This window comes from Epinephelus lanceolatus, chromosome 13 (assembly GCF_041903045.1).
Source record: "Epinephelus lanceolatus isolate andai-2023 chromosome 13, ASM4190304v1, whole genome shotgun sequence".
Taxonomy (NCBI): domain Eukaryota; kingdom Metazoa; phylum Chordata; class Actinopteri; order Perciformes; family Serranidae; genus Epinephelus; species Epinephelus lanceolatus.
Genome location: NC_135746.1, coordinates 9618315 through 9637957, shown reverse-complemented (window position 1 = coordinate 9637957; position 19643 = coordinate 9618315). Strand labels below are relative to the sequence as shown.

Below are 19643 nucleotides of genomic sequence, written 5' to 3'. Positions count from 1 at the left end.
GAGACAGAGTAATGGCCCTCTGAAGTCAGTAAAAAATTGAAGATTTTGCCTAAAATCAAATAAAAAATGATTTTCAGGATGAATAACTGTCTGTGGCTTCATCTGAGCGGGTAAATGACACTGTGGGGCTGTAGGCACACTATCAATGAACATTTGTTACAAATTTGAAGAAGACTGCTCAAAGTATGACCATTCTACAGTGTTTTTTCCATGAAAAGATCCAGGCGGAGCTCCAAATGACAAGTCAGTCACTCGGCTTGAAAACAGTACTATCAGTGATCAAACAACACTCAGCCAGCTTCAAACATTGTACCTTATTGAAATCAGGTGTGATTATGATAGCTGATGTTGTTTATGACACAGAAACACCATAAAATATCACCAAATAAAGCCATATGAAACGTGAAAGTTATGATCCCACTTTCTAGACGGTATATCTCAGCCAACAATAGTGGTAGGAGTGAGACTCTTACCTTTTATAAAAGAGCTACGTGCCTGCTAACAGCTCCACATAAGATCGCGAGTAATCATTTAAACTTTTTTTTTAGATTGTTTTTGGACATTTTTAAGCCTTTAATTGATAGTACAGACAAGCGTGAAAGGGGGGAAAGAGATGGAGTGACATGCAGCAAAGGGCCACAGGCTGGAGTCAAACCCGGGCCGCTGCAGCAACAGCCTTGTACATGGGGCGCCTGCTCTACCACTAAGCCACCAACACCCCAATCCTTTAACTTTTCTCGTCAAAAAACGGCATGACATGACTTGTCACCACTCATCGCGATTTTGGACTTTGTGTGTTTAGGCTGCTCTGGTGCGAAATACATAATAAATAAAAGAAAAACGATGTTATTTTTGAAAAGTCGAGAGCTTCCTGAATCCGGCAATCCCAGTGCGCCTGGGAGATACCATTTAACGGAGGAGGGAGGGAGCGAGGACGTCGGCGTCCTGGCAGAGTTAGAGAGGTTAAGTCAAGTCAAATCAAATTTATTTATAAAGCACATTTAAAAACAACCCAAGTTGACCAAAGTGCTAAATGTTAAATGATACCCAACTCTATTGTTGACTGCAGCTTGTGAACAATTAAAGTTTTATTATTACAGAAAGAGTAAACTAGAAAAAAAGGTGCAGTAAGATACTGATACAGATTTTGAGGTACCTGCAGCGGTAAAGCTATCGGTTCAAATGTGAACGCTCCCCAACCCTTTTGATGCCAACAGTCTTGAACTTTATAGTCATATAAGTTTAATATACCGAACACAGAATGATAGCTTCATTTGTTTAGACCTTAATTCACTGACAAATCTAAGAACAAGTTGAAAAGCTCAATGATCTGAAACCCTGAGCAGCATCGTACTGCGGTTCACAACTGTAACACCTTGTTTCCTTACATGTAACACTGCACAACAGTTCCTCTGTGTCTGATCTTCCACCTCAAACATGATGTTTCCTTTGTGACTTTGAGTTCAAACGTTTAAGTCACTGACAGAAGTTGAACCCGACAGGCCTGAAACACACTGAGAGGTTCAATATCCCAACAGCAGGATCTGACACTGAGACACAGCTGCTACTATAACACTGCTACATCGCCACCTTGTGACCAGATTACATAAACTGAGCCAATTTATCAAACTGGCCGGAGTAAACTAAGATTACATTTAACCAGTGTTCATAAGTTAATATTATATTCTATGTTATTCTGTTTCTTACTTTATTCTTTTAGTTCCTTCTCTTCTTTCTGTCCATTGTTTCAATCACTCACAAAAACAAATCTCTACGCTTCGTGTTGTGTGTTGGCTCACCTGAGGCTGAAGCAAAGCATCCTGGGATGTGAGGTGACCAGATGGTGCTGTAGATGACCCCTTCGTGACCCCTGAGTGTGGTCAGTGATCGGCTGAGAGCGGGGTCCCACTGGAGGGAAGAAAAATACACAAAAATAAAAACAGCGCCGTCAGAAGAAAAAAAGAAAGAAGTATGGAGACAAACTGAACTCACAACTTTAGCGGTTTGATCCCACGACCCGGAGACGATGAAGTTCTCTCCTCTGGTTTGACTCCAGTCGACAGCATACACCTTCACACACACACACACACAGTCAAAACAAAGCATCCTAACAAAAAGCACACATTTATCCATCTGTGTGTGTGTGTGTCTCACCTCTTGTGTGTGTTCTTTGGCCACTCTCAGAGGAGCGCTGTGATTGGCTGTGTCCCACAGCTGAAGGCTGCCATCTCCTCCCCCAGCGACCACGACGTGCTCGTTGGCTTCGCTCCATGCTACGTCAAACAGACCGTCACTCCACTCCCATCTGACACACACACACACACACACACACACACACACAACACCTGTATTATCACTGACTCACAAATATGGAAACTACATTTAAAAATGAATCAGTGTGTTACAGCTGATCTGAGGCACATTATGATCCGTGGTAAATGTTCATGGCAGTGATTGAGATACTCACAAAATATAGGTCTGTGGATTATCTTGAGATGTTTTTTTGCCTCTTTGAGCACCACAAGCTGAGTGCCATCTAGTGCCATTATACTGAAGAGAAGGCAACATCTCTACAGCTGATATCTCCAACACTCAACAACTCACACTGAAATTATCTAGACTGATAAACAGCACTACAGGTACAAGGAAAAATACGTTCTATTGATTATTGGGATGAACTTTCCCCTTCACTATAAAACCGGGTGAAAGAAGCCAAGACAAACAAACAAGCCTAAGATAAAGCGATAATAATAAAAATAAGATACAGCGAATGGAAATATAACATAACACTAAATTCAGAGGAGAAAGACAGACAGACACTTTACCTTCCCACGAGAACAACCCCCGTCTCTGTCTCATCCAGAACCAGGAGGGTGCCGCAACCTATGAAACATGCACCACGTGCATTTTTTGTTAATTTATCATATTTTTCCAAACTAACAGTCACAGACTCATAAAGTCTCTGAACTCTGCAGCAGGTTTGAACAACATTCCTCCAAACATGTTTCCTTATTTGACGGCTGTGGGAAGCAATGTCTAACTCCAGTATCCCCAGAAGTTTAGGGATCGGTTCAGAGAGCTGGTCACATTGTGACTCTGTTCCTGGTCTGTAAAATACCCGGATTCATTACCTTAATGAGACCTGCCGGTCCACCAGCAATCCCAGCCCAGTTTTAAAGCTAGAATGAGGATACAAGAAGAATCCCAAGAATCCAGTTGTACAGACCATAGCACGCTAGGTTCTCAGGAAAGAGGCTGCAGCAAGGAATCTGCCCTCTTCATGCTTATCATGTACTCTGGAAATCCAGAGTTCTCGTGAGAGGACAATTTGAATTTGCTCAGCGAGTCACTCTGGCAATCAGTAATGATGCTCATTACCCATGCCGTTGGAGCCAAGCTGCACCAATCACATCAGTGTATCTGATAAAGGCGGGCCAGAGGCGAGCTAAACAGATGACGACAGCGCTGCGACGATGAAGTCCGGAATCTGTCAGTAAACATTGCAAGATGGCTACGGATGAACACCAGTTGTTTGAAACAGCTTTGGCTGCTACAATGAACGAGTTAGACTTGGCTTTTTCTCTAAAAGAGGAACAGAAGACGGCGCTCGAATCTTTCCTTTGCAAGAAGGACATTTTTGCTGTTTTGCCAACCGGATATGGCAACAGTCTAATCTACCAGTTAGCTCCGCTGGTAGCGCTCTGGATACATCATCCCGTGTATTGTTCTGATTGGTCGTAGTGTTATCCAATTGCGTGCAGTGATATTTACAAACGCATGCTTGGTGGCACCCCTCGAGTTGGGACATTTGCATTACTCATAGCCAGACCCTAAATCTTTCTAGATTTGGGTCTGGATTTCCAGGCTACTTATCATGTGCAGATTAGGGCAAAAACCATGCAGTATAAATGTTATTTTCACCTATTGTGTTTGGATATTTCAGGAAACTGGGGTCCCTAAGCAGTCTTTAAATTGCATAAACCGGGTCTCACTGCACGGCTGAGGCTGTTGTGGAGTCATAGAACCCAATTTTATTCATGTGTGATGATGTTAGTCCCCACAGCAGCCATTTTATTGTCGTGAGACAGTTTCTTTGAAACAGACATCACTGTGCAAAATGACCTGTACTGACCTCTGAGATAATCACAGCCTTGTGAAACTTTACAGGCACAAACTAGAGACTTGGTACGTTCAGCAGATGAATAGCATTCCTAAGTATATTGACAACAAGGGGGTTTAGCAGAGGTGCTCACCATTAGGGCGGCAACTAATGATTATTTTCAATGTCGACTAATCTGTCGATTATGTCTTCGATTAGTCGACTAATCATTTTATCGAAAAATATGTTAAAAAGTTGAAAAATGTCGGTCTGTCTCTCCCAAACCCCAAAATGATGTCATCTAATGTCTTGTTTCATACTCACACCAAAGGGTTTGAGTTCACCGTCATGGGAGAGTGTGTAAAGCTGCCAATATTTCAACATAACAAGTTGCAATAACAGTATTTTGGGGTACTTTTATAGTACTTTTCTATAGGCCCGTTTCCACCACAGGAACTTCGGGGTAATTTTACGGGGCCGGGGCCGTTGGTGCGTGTCTCCACCGCAGGAACCACCCTCGAAGGACAGAGTTCCAGAACTTTTATAGGGGCTGAACAAGTCCCTGCCTCGGAGTAGGTACTCAGAACGGCCCCGAGAAACTCCTGGGTGGGGCTTGGGGATTACTTGGTGCTGACTGGATATACTCAAGGTGGGATGGGACGTCAACAGAAAGCGACAAAATAGCCGGCATTTTTAAAACTCAGCAGACAAGGAGTCCTCTCATTCATAGCTTCCACCGCCATGTAAATGAAGAGACACGCCAGAAACCCAGCAACAACCTCAGCTCCTTCCATGTTGATAATCGTCTTTCTTATGTCTGCTTTCTTCTTCTTACTTCTGCTTCTTCTTCTTTGTTGTTGTTCTTCTTTGTTTGTTTCTTTGCCACGTCGCCCCAGTCAAAATGGTCGCGCAACGATTACGTCACATCCAGAGCCCGGTAACTTTACAGGAACCTTCCTCCTACTCCGCTCTCAGTGGAGACACAGCGGTTGAGAGGGCCGAGCAAGAGGACGTTCCTGTAAAGTTCCTGCCCCCCAAATACTACCAGGAACTTCTTGAGTGGAAACGGGCATTATGAACTAAAATAGTCACCGATTATTTTAATAGTCGATTAGTCATCGATTAGTCGACTAATCGTTGCAGAAATCTCTAATCGTCAAAAGTGTTCGAGACCGAATCACAGCATGGATTTTTCTATGTTGTTCCTCAACGTCTTTGTGTCTTAATGTGGCATTCTGAAGGGTTTTCCAACATTAACTCCATCTTCGCTAAGTTGGGGTATGGTGTGACATGAAACAACATGTTTTTATGGTGCTCTGTGTGTGCCACCTCTAGATATCTAAAGATCAATGAGTAAGGCAAATAAAGCTTTGTCACTTTGCTAGTAAACCTCCTCTAAAACCTTTTATCTTTCCCTGTTTTTTATGAGCAGACAAAAAATATGTAGGTAACAGGCTTCTTATTTTCAGCCAGTAACAGATTATATCAGCCGTCACTAATTGAACTCTATGATGGCTGTAATGAAACATTTGGTTTTGTGAGTTCTTTGCACGCCGGGGTGCGTACTGACACAAAGATCATATGTGGGGAAAGAAACATCCTCAGTAAGACTCTCAACCAGAGGGGTGGCTCTTCTCTAGAGTCACATCCAATTTTAATGAGAATTTCCCACTTCTATGGATATCGTATCAACATTATGAGGTCAACGACTTAATAATCATGCACAGAGAGAAGTATTTTGAACAAGCCGCTCATGTAAGTGGAAACATCAGCGTGCCGCTCATTCAGGTTGCAGCTGCAGACTGTGAACATTAATGAGGCTGCCTCTAAAAGCTGCCGTGTTTTCAGCTTCTCAGACGACAAATGTTGAGTTTTGGCTGGCTGGAAATGTTTAAAGCTGAAGCTAATAACATTTATTAGTTCTGGATTTCATAAGCAGATTGGATACTGGACTCAGATGTGTATGAGCCATTATACAGTAAATGCACCATACTGACCAGCTATGCCATAGTACTGGGAGGCAGCACAGGCCACTCTGTTGGGTATGAACGGAGACACCTCCACAGCGTAGCCATGACGGTCCGGACAGCGAAACACCTTCACCATTTTCAGTAGCTTCCTGCAGCCCAGCTGGGCTCCCTGCTGGAAACAGAAATTAAAGTGTTGGCTATTTTCTTCCACTGAGACCGACTGTGGAGTTAAAGGAAAACTTCCCCTCTAAATGATCATTTGTATGTCAGTTACTTGCAAGGTGTTGTATTGAATTCATGAAGAAAACTTTGATTTTCTCTCATGGTTCCACAGTGAACCAAGAATCCAAAAACAGAGAAATGTCTTGATGAATTGAGGTCACAGGGGTCCACGTTTGACAACAGGAACACTGTATCAAAACAGTTTATAAACTCTCACACAACACGTGCAGTATAACCCAAATTGACAGCCCTTTCTGAAACTGAACAGAGAGTGGAGCTCACCTCTGCGAGCCAGACTCCATTGACAAAAACAATAATTTCATCTCACTGAATCTGGGAGCTGCTGGTTCGATCAGTAAGGGGGCGATCACAAAGAAATGAGACGCTAGAAAGGCAATGCCATTAAAACCATTGTTTTCCTATGATACGGCGCATCTGACCGGCGTTCAAGCGACTTTTTAGACAGGCGTTTTTCCGGCGTCTTTTTAGATGCACATTTTTAGACGCGCGTAGACGCTGAAAAGTTAAAATATTTTCAACTTTTTGAGTGTCAGACACCAGTAGCACCATTTGTCATTGTTGTCATTGGGCCAGGCAGCCAATCAAATCCTCCTTCCTGTTTTGTTGTGGCAGTTTGGTCAGTTACGGCAGTTACGAGCGACAGACAACACAATGCAATCCGAAGACGAGAAATTTATCCTGACAATATTTGATTTTGATGAATTATACAACACACGCACACCTCAGTACTCGAACAAACACAGGAGGAGACACGCATGGAGCTGTGTGAGCAGCGCAACAAATTTGTCTGGTGAGTACAATGTAATTGACGATGACGATAATATGCTAGCTAGCTAGCCATCGTAGCAGCTAGTTAACTTTCAGACAGTGGGATATGTGAGAGGGCTGGTGACTTTATTTCGTAGTTCACAGTTTTTGTGCTGCATTTTTATGTATGAAAAGTGCTGTATAAACAAAGTTGGATTTGATTTGACAGCTCGTGATAGTTTCATGTAAGCTACTGTCTCTAATGTCTTTGAGGGAAACACTAGATTCAAGGGGAGACATAGGGAGATGACAGGAGGTGTGTGCGTGTGTTGCGCACGCACCCCCGCTCCACAGACGCCCCTTGATGTTTTTTTTGTCTAGCGCGCATTGAATAAGCGCTTCCAACGTTTCAAGCGTCTTTGAAGCATCCGCGTTTCTGCGTCTCATTTCTGTGTGATCGCCCCCTTAGTTAGTTTGTGTGACTGTGTGACTTTGGTGAATCTGAATGAACCCTCTGAAACACCAAAGTCACACAAACTAACTAACTTATAGAGGCAGCAGTAGACCAGCAGCTCCTGTGTTCAGTGAGGGAAAATTACTGTTTTTGTAAATGGAGTCTGGCTTTGAAGAGAGCACAGGTAAGTTTCACCTTTAGTGCAGTTTAAAATAGAAAGGTTTTATTGAACATTCTGAGTACTGAGAATACGACTGCACAAATGAAAAATGTTTTGATGTAGTTTGCTGTTGTTAAACACAAACCCCTTTTACTCTAATTCATCAAGAATTTTCTCAGTTTTTGGATTCTTCGACTGAGAAAACTATATATAAAACTATAATGTTACTTATGCTAATTCTAAATAATGGAAGAAAACTATCTTGGAAAACTTTTATACACACACACACATTATTATTATATTCATCTTCAGTTGCCGGCCCCTGTGTTTTGTTTTTGTCCACGTCACATTAAAGCTGGACAAATATATCTAAAATGAGGAATTAATGGACACAGTTAAACAAAATTTTGTTTGAACTTATTGACACTTTCACTCGCTCTGACTCTGGCTCATTTTTTTTTTTTTTTTTTTTTTCAAGATATAAGTGCGCAGTCTCCACATACATGCATTAAAAACTCTACGTCCACTGGATTAAAATGGAGGTTCTACCTTTTCTTGACCTGTTGCCATGGTGAATCGTTGTATCAGAGCTCCACTGATGATGGCTTTTTTCATTCAACACTTAAAGATAGAAAATACTCAGAGTAAACTAAACTGACTCTGATCAGCTGTTCTGAAACCAAAAACTAACTCAGAGTTCAAGGTTAGACTCATGTTTGTTAAGTCTGACGTTCTGAAACCGGCCCCTGAACTGACTGTGTAACTCATCAGCAGATATCATAAATAAACAGTCTCCAACTGAGCGATAAAATCACCGCTGCACATCTGATTTAGAGAACACAGCACATATTCAGTCAGTCATGATCTCAGTTATTCATCTCCCACACACAGGGGGACAGAGTGCAGGTCAGAATGACCTCAGAATGACCTCTTATTCAGTGGTGCAAAGTAACTAAGTACTTTCACTCAAGTACAGTACTCAGGCACAATTCTACGGAAGCGTATTACTTTCACTTGACAAATAAAAAAGCCCTGTTTTTCTAAGTAATTTTTTCTGTTTTTCGGAGTAATTTTTTTCTGTTTTTTTTTTTTGTTTGTAATTTAAGTATCTTGTCTCCTCCTTCAGGAAAAAAAAATTACCACGAAAAAACAGAAAAAAATTACAAAAAAAAACAAAACAGAAAAAAAAATTGCTCAGAAAAACTGAAAAAATTACACCAAAAACAGGGAAAAAAAATACCCCGAAAAACAAAAAATATTACTCAGACAAGCAGGGCTTTTTTTATTTGTCAAGTGAATGCAATACGCTTCTGTACAGTTCTGAGGTACTTGTACTTGAGTATTTTAATTCTATACTTCTTTCTACCTCTACTTTACTACATCTCAGAGGAGGGCAGTTTTGTAGATTCAGATTATTAATCCAAATATAAATCAACTAATAATATATGATGTGTTATTGCAGATTAAAGTGAGCTGCAACAATGAAGTGATGAACACATTTATGCATTAATGATTTAAATTATATAATACATTTTGCTCTGTGATTGGTAATTCTGCATAATGAGCACTTTTACTTTTGCATGCTGATGCTACAGATTATTTCTACACTGTGATGTCACTACTTTTATTAAAGTATACGATCTGAATACTTCTGCAATATGCATATATGAGTTTAAGACTTTTATAATACTTTACATCTTCTGTAGTGGTTAAAATAAATGTATAACATCCAACATGACCAGATAATCACTGTAACACGTTATAAACTGACTCAGACAACCGTTACCGACCGTTACCGACATGTCCCTGTACTCACAGATGGAAGAGAATCAGTTTCAGACTTCACCGGAAAGTCGAAACGTTAAAACAACTTGACAACGGTCCACAAAACCATAAAGAAAGCGGTTCGAGCTGCTCCTCTGCTCCTTAGCGCCTGACAGCTTCACTACTGCAGCACTACTTCCGTGTTTTGATCAGCTGATCCAAATACCCGGATGAGCGCTGTTGCAGTTGTAATACTCCTAAGACGTCGGTAGATGGCGGTGTTTCTTCTGAATTAAAACACCAGCAGTGATCCAACCGTCTCTGTTACAGAGGTTCTGAGTGTAACCCTGGACTCTGGAGTTAATTTGGTGATGCTGTCACCATGGCAACAGGTACATAAAAAGCCTCCATTTTAATCTGGTGGACACAGATATGCCTACTGCACATATTTATCTGAAGAAAGGGAGCCTGAGTCAGAGGAAGACACAGAGAAACTCATTTTCATTTTTGTTCTGGGTGCTTAAAAAATTATTTCAATAACTCAATTTCACTTTGAACTTTTCTGATTATCTGTCTTCAGATAGCTTTATTTTGTCCATCAAGTAGGTACAGATGAAATCAGTGCGCTATGCTATGTTGTGTGCTGTGATTTGCATGATTAAAAGGTGCATCACCTCTCAGATAAATCAAATATAATTCAGACTCAGACAAAAAAAAAAATACTGTCACAGGAGTCATTTTATTATAAACAGCACAAAAACATGAGGAAGAAAGAAAAGTTCAGTTGCTGTATCATAAAAATGCAAAAAACAAAAACTTTGTCAGCAAGTTAATTATTGTTCAAGTCCACAAATATATATGATTCATATAGTATTTATAAAAATGTAAAATAGTTTGACATCACTGAACACTCATCGCACCAAACTCGGCCTCGTGCACAAACTGCTGGATCTTTGTTCTGAGCCACGACTGTTTCTCCGCAGGAAGTCTCCTCATGGCTGGAGCCAGGCTCAGTAAGAACAGCGTGACATCGTCTCTCTGGTCCAGGTCGCGCTCTTTCTGAGCGTCCCTGGCCTCCATCCTCCTCAGGTACTCCTCCAGCAAACCGTCGCTGCTCTTCCTCTTGGCGCGGGTCGGCCGGGGAGACACAGCAGCGACACTGAACTCCTCCTCTCCGTCAGTTTGGTCCAGCAGCTCGGCCGCCTCGGCATCCTGCTCCTCTGTCTTCAGCCTGGAGGCGGAGCAGGGTGGCAGCAGGCCGCGGTTCGTCTGAGGGTGATGGAGGTCGGACTGCGCAGCGGGAGGCATCAGCTGATCTGAGGGCTGCGAGGAAGAGTGCGAAGACGCTAAGGACGCAGCTAGAGACGTAACTGAATGCATCATCATCTCAAACAGCTCCTTCATGTTATCCTGTTGTTGGATTTGGACGCAGTCGTCTTTGGCGGCAGTGTCCGTCAACTCCATCTTTGGTTCTTTAAATCTGATCATGTCTGTGATGGCAGAAGACGAACGCTTCCTCTGAATAAACTCCAAGGATGACGATGACGTCGTCGTGGCATCTACCACAGAGATGTCTGCAAACACAGATGAAACAATTTCATTTTCACCCCACAGCAGAATCTTTTAATATTCAATACACGGCCACCAACTCCAGCTGAGTATCTGATCTCAACACCTGATGACTGACACACACCAGGAGACTTCGAAAGACTTTTAAATTGACACCATCCCTCGTCTTAAGACCACGTGAGTTTTTTGCCATCTTAAAGAAAAAAATGTACGCGAATAAACTTCCTCAAACTGTTCCTTCAGCCTTGGATCAATATGTGGGAGGAATTCTCAGCATCCTTTTCTACAAACCGTAACTGTCGTCGTCGTCGCTCCGCGGCTCTGTGGTCGTGCTGCAGCCCATTTCAGACGCGTGGAGGTGAGAGGGCTGCGGGTCCAGAGCCCAGCCGTTGGTGCCTGCAGCCCTGGCATCGATGAACGGGTTCAGAAAGGACAAAATGGCCGAGTATCTCCACGGCCTGTAGTTAAAGAGCCCGATGCCGCTCTCGCGTCTCTCCTTCTCCCGCTGCCTCTCCCTCCGGTGTTGGTCCCTCAGCGTCTTCCACTTCCTCCTGCATTCAGACTCTGATGGACACAGGGAGCATGAATATGACGACATTAAAACAAATTTGACATTGGATTTTTTTTTTCTTAATATCCAAAAAAAAATCTCATGTGAAGACTCAAACCAACCAACTACTCTGTGAGCATTTCGATATGTAACAGTAGAAGGATATCTTACAGTTAAACCATAAACTATATTGTCGAGAATGACATCAGTGCACTGACACAGTAAACTTCATTGGGAATTTAATAATCCTAAATTACTCCAACCTTTTTTTTTTCTACATTATGTTCTGTTTAAAAAAAAAACAACTTTTCATTACAGTGCATAGTGGACAACATAAAGTCCAACACTGGCTGATAACTAATGATTATATTTGTTACTAATAAATCTGTACAATATTTTATCGTCATCGATTGGCCTACAAATCTATAGAAAACTGTGAGAATTGTCTGTTTCGAGATCCTACGGCCTAAAGTGACTTCATCAAATGTCTTGTTTTGTCCAACCAACATTTCCAAAACTAAGAATATCAAATTTAATATTTTATAAGACCAACGGGCGAGGCAAATCCTCACATCTGACAACCTGGAAGTATCACAGTTTGCCATTTTTTCTTTGTAAACCATAAACAATTGATGATCAAAATAGTTGCTCTTTAATTTTCTGTTGAACAATTATTAATAATAATAAAAATTATAGCTGCTGCACAGCGATGGGTTGGGTCCGGGCATTTTAGGCAATTCTGGGCAACAAGCAGAAGAATTGGAAGACATTTAGGAATTTAGCAACACAATCTGCCTTTTGCATCAGCTGAGGCTTGAACTCACAACCTCTGAGACTACGAATCAATTTCTATCTCACTATCTCATGTGTAGCTTCACAAATTGACTAAGCCAGACGTGCAGGTTTAGCAGCAGTCCGTGCATGGAAAAGCAGATTTCAAACCACTGTAAAAAATTCAGTTATCGAAACAAAAATCTGAAAACACACATATTGCATCTAGACAGCATGGAGATGTTGGTAATTTGTTTGTAACAATGATTGATTTGCTCCATAAGTGAAAAACTGATGTTTAAAATTGCCATTTTTACATTGACTCCAATTGTTCACATTAGAGCAAAATTCAAAATGCTGTCAAAAATTCAGTTTTTGAGATTTTGAGATTCTGAAATTTGCCACACATCATCTACCATGACTCTAGAATTTTGTCATTTTTTTCATGAACATTGAAGATTTATTTAGCAAGAATTTGCATGTATATGTTTACAGTACCGTTTACAGTCAAACATTTTGGTGCACTGTAGGCTCAATTTTTGATAAATCAAAAATCTGAGAAACATAGGACAGTCTGAAGATGCTCTGGTGTCAATTGAGCAAACATTGTGGGAGGAGATAGGTTTAAGAAGTTTTACAGTTTTTGAAAAATAACAGAGTGATGAACTTCATAATTTTTAATATATTTAAATGTACAAAAGTTTCTTCAGTATTGGGGCTACAGTTTGATGAAAGCTGTGAAGTTGTAGCACGTATGGTTGATTTGTTATGAACTTTCAAAGTTCTGAACTTTAGACGCTTACTGTAGCGCCACCATCAGGACTATTGGCTTGAGTTTACAGCTGAGGATATCTGGCATGAGACTGGACCTTTGTGCAAAGTTTGGTGAGTTTTCACCCATGGGAGGTATGATTTCCTCAGAAGAAGAAGAATACCTAGGATTACAATAGTCTTAGCTTAGCTGCCTGGGCCCTAGTAAAATAATAATAGTACTTAGAGGGGTATTTTTCAGCATTAAGAGTACTTCCACTGTACTTATAATGCACGTGTTTTGCTTGTAAAGAAGTGTTTTGTTCTTGTTATAGTGAAAGTTACCAATAACTGCAGTGAGCAGCTTTTTACTAAACCTATTTTAAGGATGAAACCATATATCTGTATCTGTGAGGTGCTTTTAAAGATTGACGTCCTCGGTAGGAACCAATGTGTCCGCAGCCACAGACAGTCGGACCGTGTTCACAGACGGACCTTTGATCTTTTGTTTTGATCTTTTCCAGAAGAGATTTGTAGAGAACTGTAAAACTAAAGTGGCCTGATAAAGTCTCAGGTCACAGCCACGGTGACTCTGGTGCGTTCGGTCCGGTCGGTGACACTCCCGGTGGTCACGGAGAGTCCCCGGAGCGTCCGGTAACATCAAAGCAAACTCACCGGGAACACCGACGATCTCTGAGACTTGTCTCCACGAGTCGGCTCTCATGTTCAGGTCCCGGTAGGTCGGAGAGTTGGTGTCGTAGAGACTCGGGAAGCCGGAGACAGCCATTATGAGTTTGTGCTCCATCTTCTATTAAAACTCCTGTTACCTGCCTGCTGGGGAAAAACGAGAGAAGAAGAAGAAAACAACGGTGTGTTTCCGTTTCCGGTCAGACGTTAAACGACCGCCCCCGCGCGTCACAACGTCACATTTCAGAGGTGATTTGCATAAAGTTTTATATTATTATTATTTATATGATACTATTTAATCATCTATCTATTGTTCTTTTAAAACAATTTAATAATGTTTTATTGTTTTTTGTTAATTTATTTATTCTATTTTATTTATTGTTTTTATCAAACTTGATTGTTGCACATTGTTTTGTATTTATGATATTAAACAAGTCTTACTTTGAAAAGTAAGAATCTTGACCTGACAAACCATATTTCTTTACTTCCTGTTTCATTTCTTACTGAAGATTTCATCACTTAATTGTATTTATTTATTTATTTATTTATTTATTTATTTATTTATTTTATTACAGATTACAGGGACAGTGCATAGTAATAAACATTTCTGAAAATCTTCCAGTTAAGCCAGCTTGGTGAATTTTCAGCTGTAGTTCCTGGGCAGGTATGATGACAACTACCTTAAAAAACAAAGCACATTTAAAATTTAAATGAGTTACAGTCACACTCTTGATTGTCTTACAGCCGTGATTTTAGGTTATTTTTAAATGAATGTGTCACAGTCTCTGACAAGTGTTCATAGACTGATCCATGTGTGCACTGCTCTCACTGAAAAAGCTGACTGTCTGAAGGCAGACCTTCCCTCAGGTGTTGCACAGTCCCCTCTTGCCACAGATCTACTGTGTCTACCGTCAGTTGTTTTCTGCTTTAAAAGAAAAGTTTGAAATTTGGAGAATATGCTCATTTGCCTTCTTTCCTAGAGGTGAGGAAAAAGGGGCTCTTGGGGTGCTTGTAGGTGGATATGTTGCCTTTGGACAGAAACAGGCAGCTGTTTTCAATACATTCACATTTCAGGACAAGACAGTGAGGGCTGCAGGTCTCATCAGGAGCCTCTAGGAGGCAACATCGCTCCAAAAAGTCCTGAACTCCAAACTCAGATCTGATCTGATAATATGAATATAATGTACAGTAATAAATGTGCCTGTCTGCATCATAAATCATATTTTTAAGATATTTTGGTTAATAAAACATATAAAATTGGGAGAATTTCTTTCAGATATTTTCTCCTTTTGCACTTATTACTAAGTTGTTGTAAAAAAATATAAGGATTTTTTTTTTTTTTACCTGATTGTTCTGACAACAAAACTTTTGTCAACTATGTAAAACTTTCTCTGTTTCTCTGTTCAGGAAACGTCGCCTTCATGATTTAAGATAAACTTTGGGTATTTTTTTAATTGATGTGGAACATTTTTAAACAATCTGTAACCGTAAAACAAAAACTGAGACTTTTCTAGAAGAGATTATGAAGTACATTTCATGTTTTGTCAGCTCTTTGTTATTTATGTTTTACTATAATTCATAACATTGATTTTTCATACTGTTCCTGCTTCTATAATTTTCGAGCTGCTGTTCACATGCAGACCTTTGTCCAACGTTCTTGAAAGTAAAGATGGTTATCAGAGGGTGTCTTCTTGGAGAGAACTTTTTTGGGGGAAGGGAAGTTTTCAAGCACTCCACAGAAGTCTGGTTGTCTGATCTGTGGTCGTCATATAAGTTTGCAGCAGCAGTCAGTGATTGACTGAGGACTGAACTTCTCAGTTACTGAACGGACCATTCAAGAAGGAAAACCAATTTGTATCACTTATTTTTGGCTCCCAGATTGACTTCAGGCTTCAGCTGCCAGTGTACAGACAAATCAGAAGGTTTGACGCTGATAAAAGTTTTTGTTTTTTGCTGAAATCCCCTTTTAATTAAAAAGCTCTGAGGATGCAGTGTAGCTGACGTTATCCAGACACTGACGTTACATTTCAGGGAGTATCTCACGAGAAGCTCAGATTTCAGAGGAGTGAAAAGTCTCATTTTATGCACAGAGCACACACACACATGATCACAAAAATAAATGCAGCATGTTGGGGAAATCCCTTTTTGTTTCCCAGACTGTTAACTGGCCTAAATAAAGCAACAGGGGGTCAAAGGTCACCAAGTCTAAAAATAGAGCCTCTAGAAATCAGAGGGCTCAACTGGGCAGCAGGAAATCCTAAAAACACACACAAACCACAGACTGAGAGCACCGTGGATGTGCAGTTTATGACGTCACTCTGAGGTTCATGAAGGGATGAAGAAAATCTGTCCAGAGAATCGACCATAACATTTGTCAGAATCAGCAAAATATGCAGCCATTTTATGATTAGTTTTTATTTACAACACATGTAAGACACAATCTACCGCATCAAGCTCAGATCTGTGGAGTGAATTCAGCTGGAGAAACATTTAAAGCTTCCCAAAATTAAAAAATCACAAAGCAACAAACCTGAACATAGTCAGTGGTGCTGGAGAATGTCTGGTAACATGTCTGCTGGTCACTGTTGTATTTTTTTGAGAGTGTCCTAAAATGTCTTCTTTTACTGGATTTTTACTCAAGTGTAGAGCGGAATTTATACTTCTGCATCAAATCGACTCCGTACCTAAAGTTTAGGCTCTGCATCGACTTACAGTCTATGCTGTAGCCTGATGTGCACCTCCCCAGAAATGTAACCACACATCTGGGCAGCGCAGACCTCCTGTCTGTTTCTGTAAGCTGAAACCAAACAAAGCGTTTATTTACTTTAATTTCACAGATAAGAAACAATAAATTGTGAAGACAATAAAGCCTCCACAAAAATAGCATTTTAAGTCCTGTGTGTGATTTATCCTGGCTTCATATGAGCAGAGAAAACCTCCACTAGCTGCTAGGCTAATTTATACAATGTAAAATGCCATAGGCTTGTGCTAATAACGTTAGCATGTTGTATTTGTTTGGAAAACGTGTTTAGTATAAGACAGTTGTTTTGTCAGTGAATGTTGTGAGTTGTAATGGAGCTGAATTTTGTAACATTACCTTTGTTAAATGTTGCTGTTGTCCCTGGCTTCATATGAGTAGAGGAAAAGTCTGGTAGCTGCTAGGCTAATTTATACAATGTAAAATGTAATAGGCTTGTGCTAATAACATTAGCATGTTGTATTTGTGGGGAACATGTGTCCAGATAAAGACAAGTGTTTGTCTGTGAATGCTGTGAGTTATAGTGAAGCTGATTTGTGTACGTGTGTTTGAAGTTGTCTCTATTAAGCCATGTTTAATGTGTGTTTAATGTGTGTTTTGAATCAACTAAACTTTACAGCACTTCACAGAAACCCCAACACCGACTAGTGTTTCGGACCGCACTGCAGAAGTATAAATGCTCACAATGGCGTTGGCCTCGTGTGTAGGCTACGGCGTAGAGCTGACACACAAGTATAAATCTGCCTTAATGTTTTTGTGTCAACTGGGCTGATAAAGCAGGACAGATATTTAGTACAAAAAATAGCAGGTTGTAAAAAAACAATAACCAGGACATGGCTGAGTAAAGAGTCTCCAACAAACTCTGAATGGATAGAAATAGTAGATTGAAGTTATGGACCAACTGACTTTTTCTCTGAAACGTGCCACTAAAAAAGTCAGTTGTTCCTGTTTTACAAGATATTAATCATTTCACCTTCACCGGTGATGTCTCCGCCTGCTGACCTTGGTTTTTCTAAAAAAAATAAATAAATAAAGTAAATATTTAAATAAAGTAAAGACACAGTATTTTACTGTAAATTCAGCCGTCATTCTGTAAAATCTTCGTCTTTCCTTTTCGTTCGTATCACATTTCTGTCTTTTTCTTTCTCTTCTCACTCCATCCCTTGTTTCGTCTCGTTCTCTGTTCTCTTGTTATGTAACAGTGAGCCGATCAGCAGACAGCGGCAGCTCTGTGTGTGTGTGTGTGTGTGTCGGGGTGTTGGCAGTGTCTTGGGAACGGGGTGATCAGGACGTGGGAGCAGACGTATGCACACACACACAACACAGTCCCAGACAGGCTGAGAAATGGGTCACTGTTGGCCAGAAGAGATACAATTACACACACACACACACACACACACACACACACACACACACACAGTCTTTTGAATTACAGAAAATGCCTTCTGTAATTACTTTGCAGTACAATTCAATACCAGTTCGTACATAAACTGGTCTAGTCATGGATCCAGTTACTAAACCAGTGAGTATATGAACTGGTCTAGTCATGGATCCAGTTACTAAACCAGTGAATATATGAACTGGTCTAGTCATGGATCCAGTTACTAAACCAGTGAATATATGAACTGGTCTAGTCATGGATCCAGTCAGGAAACCAGTGGCTCAGAGAGTATTTAAAACTGTCGGGGACTCTGAGCCTGAGAATCTGACTTCAGGGACTGAAACCAAACAATTGCTGTCGTGCCTCTCGCTGCCTGAGTCAACAAACACACACACATACACACCCTAACACACACACTCCGGCCGCCGTGCGCTACTTCCTTGCTTTCTGCCTCTCCAACATCCTAACGCTGCTCTCGCTCACAGTCCTCTTTCTTCTTCTTCTCTCTCTGATTAATTACCACTAAATCACCTTCAGTCACGCCACGACGGGCGGCATTTCTTTCTCCGAGTCCTTCACTCTCTTCCTCCTTTTCTCCCACTTCCCTCCTTCTTCAGTGGTATTTCTGATGGTCCTCCTCCTCTCTCATTGTTCTGCAGTAAACTGGAGGATTGCTGATTCACTGGCGCTGGACTTGTTTTTCTCCTGATTTTATTTATCCAGGGCAGAAACAAACGTACGGCCCTCTCCACGTTCGTGCTGCTTCACGCATTCACACCTGAGAGTTCCAGGTTTTTAATGGATGATGCTTATGGAAGAGGTTACAATCACCAATCACCTCCGGGCCAAATGACTCTGCAGTAGTCACAGGTATTTATCAGCTCTGATCGACATTGATGGAAATGTAACACCTGGGTGAACACACAAATTTTAGTCTCCTTAACCAGAGAGTTTGCAGAGAGATTGCAACGATGCAATCTCATCGTCTCCCTCACTCAGCCACACTCAAACGTCGACTGAGTTTGAAAGAGAGACTGAATAAATAATAATGATGATAATAATATTTATTTATACAGCACTTTTCAAAACAGAGTTACAAAGTGACATGTCAACAGTTAAAACAGACAAGACATGAAAACAACAAATTTTAAAAGAACCGATAAAAACACTTTGGAAAAACTGAAGAAAGAAAAGACAGTTTGACCTCCTGGACCTGAACTTTTGTTTGATGTGAATTTTTGATTTCTCATTAGCCCTTTTTAGATAGGAATTGTGCAAATTTGCGGGAAAGCCCAATCAGTCTTCTTTCAGCATTGGCAGTATGAAAGCAAAATCGGGGAGTGCAGCAAAATGCCGCCTACCTACTTTTGTTTATACAGAATGCGCCTTTTTCGGGGCAATGGGGGGCGTGATCAAGTAACAAAACGTGTAGCTCAGCGTGTGACATAAACAGTGACGTGGGAGGGAAGCCGCTGCTGGTCAGTCCTTTGGCGATTCTCTCATAAGTCGGCCCGTTCTTCACCGTCCCCGTCATCTGACAATTGATGGCCTCTTCATTTGCGAGGGCAAGGAGGGCGCACAATTCCTTGTCGCCTCAGTTGCTCATCTTTACAGTGTCTGTCAGGTTTGTGTTTCCCTCTTGCTACTAGCTGCTCGCTAATTCCTGCTATCAGCGGTTTCCTGTTTATCCACGACCAGTGGGTCGCACGTACGGTGTCATCAACAGCTCCTCCCGTTGTG

At 41.0% G+C, this 19643-nt stretch overlaps 2 protein-coding genes across 4 annotated transcripts in view; both read right to left on the bottom strand.

Annotated features, from left to right (window-relative positions):
- pex7 (peroxisomal biogenesis factor 7) overlaps positions 1 to 9628 on the bottom strand; it is an 87926-nt gene extending 78298 nt beyond the window's left edge. The window contains exons 1-6 of one of the 3 annotated variants that reach the window (XM_033647896.2): positions 9490 to 9628; positions 6097 to 6241; positions 2826 to 2883; positions 2155 to 2305; positions 1993 to 2070; positions 1800 to 1908 (exon numbers count right to left, since the gene is read on the bottom strand). In XM_033647896.2, coding sequence (XP_033503787.2) covers positions 1800 to 1908; positions 1993 to 2070; positions 2155 to 2305; positions 2826 to 2883; positions 6097 to 6205 — 505 coding nt within the window. In that variant the 5' untranslated portion in view covers positions 6206 to 6241; positions 9490 to 9628. Of the gene's footprint in view, positions 1 to 1799; positions 1909 to 1992; positions 2071 to 2154; positions 2306 to 2825; positions 2884 to 6096; positions 6242 to 8222; positions 8411 to 9489 lie in introns of those variants that run through there. The other 2 variants (XM_033647897.2, XM_033647895.2) reach the window with 2 other exon arrangements.
- Positions 9629 to 10157: 529 nt separating this feature from the next.
- LOC117270631 (uncharacterized) lies at positions 10158 to 13954 on the bottom strand. Its single transcript, XM_033648348.2, has 3 exons — positions 13753 to 13954; positions 11298 to 11570; positions 10158 to 11011 (listed from the first exon to the last, which is right to left on the bottom strand). Exons 1-3 carry the CDS (start codon positions 13880 to 13882, stop codon positions 10338 to 10340), a joined length of 1077 nt encoding a protein of 358 aa, XP_033504239.1. The 5' UTR covers positions 13883 to 13954; the 3' UTR covers positions 10158 to 10337.
- Between the last annotated feature and the right edge of the window lie 5689 nt (positions 13955 to 19643).

Coding starts and splice junctions, on each gene's coding strand:
- LOC117270631 (XM_033648348.2), bottom strand. CDS start 13,882: ATGGAGCACAAACTCATAATGGCTGTCTCCGGCTTCCCGAGTCTCTAC. Junction 11,571..13,752: donor AGAGATCGTCGGTGTTCCCG/GTGAGTTTGCTT, acceptor TGTGTCCATCAG/AGTCTGAATGCAGGAGGAAG. Junction 11,012..11,297: donor CGACGACGACGACAGTTACG/GTTTGTAGAAAA, acceptor CTGTGTTTGCAG/ACATCTCTGTGGTAGATGCC.